Source organism: Myodes glareolus, chromosome 23 (assembly GCF_982192425.1).
Source record: "Myodes glareolus chromosome 23, mMyoGla1.1, whole genome shotgun sequence".
Lineage (NCBI taxonomy): Eukaryota > Metazoa > Chordata > Mammalia > Rodentia > Cricetidae > Myodes > Myodes glareolus.
The window spans coordinates 17345999-17347521 of record NC_142048.1 but is presented as its reverse complement, the minus strand read 5'-3'; the positions used below and the strand labels follow the sequence as shown (position 1 = coordinate 17347521).

General features: G+C 45.2%; 1 protein-coding gene across 1 annotated transcript; it reads right to left on the bottom strand.

Moving 5' to 3' along the window:
- Window positions 1-817: 817 nt before the first annotated feature.
- LOC125414034 (large ribosomal subunit protein P1-like) lies at window positions 818-1228 on the bottom strand. The gene is made up of 2 exons (XM_087900976.1): window positions 1055-1228; window positions 818-973 (listed from the first exon to the last, which is right to left on the bottom strand). Exons 1-2 carry the CDS (start codon window positions 1118-1120, stop codon window positions 818-820), a joined length of 222 nt encoding a protein of 73 aa, XP_087757102.1. The 5' UTR covers window positions 1121-1228.
- Window positions 1229-1523: the final 295 nt, after the last annotated feature.

The following is a 1523-nucleotide window of genomic DNA, read 5'->3' as shown; positions in this document are numbered from 1 at the left end:
CTGGTAGTGCCAAAGTTTTAGAAGACTAAGCGCATCCCAGTAGATCTTAGTGTTGGTATACCCTAAGATAACCGTCAAACCCATATTTGACGGTTATCTAACAGCCCTCACTGGCCTAACTTCCGTGTCAGCATTTGTACACCCACACTTCCAGTTGGTTCTCATGAATCCACACCAATCGTGCCTCAGTACCATGGCAGTTCCAGGTTCCAGGAGGGTTTCTATGGCTTCAGTGATCTTGGAGTTCAGGTGTGGTCTTAACAGAACTAGGATCGGGACTGATCCTGGTAGATCCCGGAACCAGACTGGTACCTGTGAACTGCGGTTCTAAGCCAGTGCTGTGTGAACTCAGACTGTGGCTCTAGACCCACGGTCCACGCTGGACTCTGTGCATGTAAACAGGTCTGTCTGCCTGCTGATCCAGACAGGCCAAGCTGTCTGAAAAGTGCCGAGAAAGCCAAGTTTGCTTGACTTCCTATCAGACAGCATGCCCGGGACCTCTGCCTCAGTGGGCTGGTGGATAGCTTTCCTAGAGAAAGCCAGTCGGTCTACAGTTTCTGCACGGAAGGAATAAGACCCCACTTCGCTAAATGTGCCATTGTATAGCAACAGCATCTGGAACAATCAAGGAAAGGAGATACCCTTAAAAGAAGAAATGAGATGCCCATCAGAAATAAGCGAAAACTTATGAGCCCCCTGAAAAAGAGTTAGATAATTACTTTACTGTCTTAAGGAAGATCAGGAAATCTTGGTTTTTGTGTGTTTGCTTGTTTTTTTTTTAAGGTTCACCTTTTTATTAGATATGTTATCAAAATACTTAGTCAAAAAGACCAAAGCCCATGTCGTCATTAGACTCCTCGGACTCGGATTCTTCCTTCTTTGCTTCCACTGCTGGTGCGACTCCAGCTGCTGGATCAGGCCCACCAGTCCCTACATTGCAGATAAGGCTCCCAGTGTTGACGTTGTTCAGGGCCTTTGCAAACAAGCCAGACCAGAAAGGTTCAACATTGACACTAGCTGCTTTAACGAGGGCCTTGATCTTATCCTCCATGACCGTCACCTCGTCGTTGTGGAGGATGAGGGCAGAGTAGATGCAGGGGAGCTCAGAGAAGGAGGCCATGTTGTGGATTGCCGGCAGGGTGCTAGTCTGGATGAAGTGAGGGCCTCACCCCAATGCGACCTTAGCTTCCTCGGAAGGACTGAGTACCTTGGCGGCAGCAGAGAAAAAGCGGTTTGTCTGTTTTCAAGTAGAGAAATGATTCAGTAAAGTCAGGAATACAGGATCAGACTGCGAAATTTAAAATGTTTATTTTAAACATGAAATATTTATCCATTTACATATACATTCTTGATGTGAAAAATAAAATGAGGGAAATAGGAGATATAAGACCATAAATAGAATTGATCAAGTAGAAAGAAGAGTTTCTTAACTCTAAAACTGATTATTTCACAATAATAGTGTGTGTGTGTGGAGGAGGGGTAGAGAATGCAGAAGGAAGAAGGCTTGTGTGATTTGTGGGATA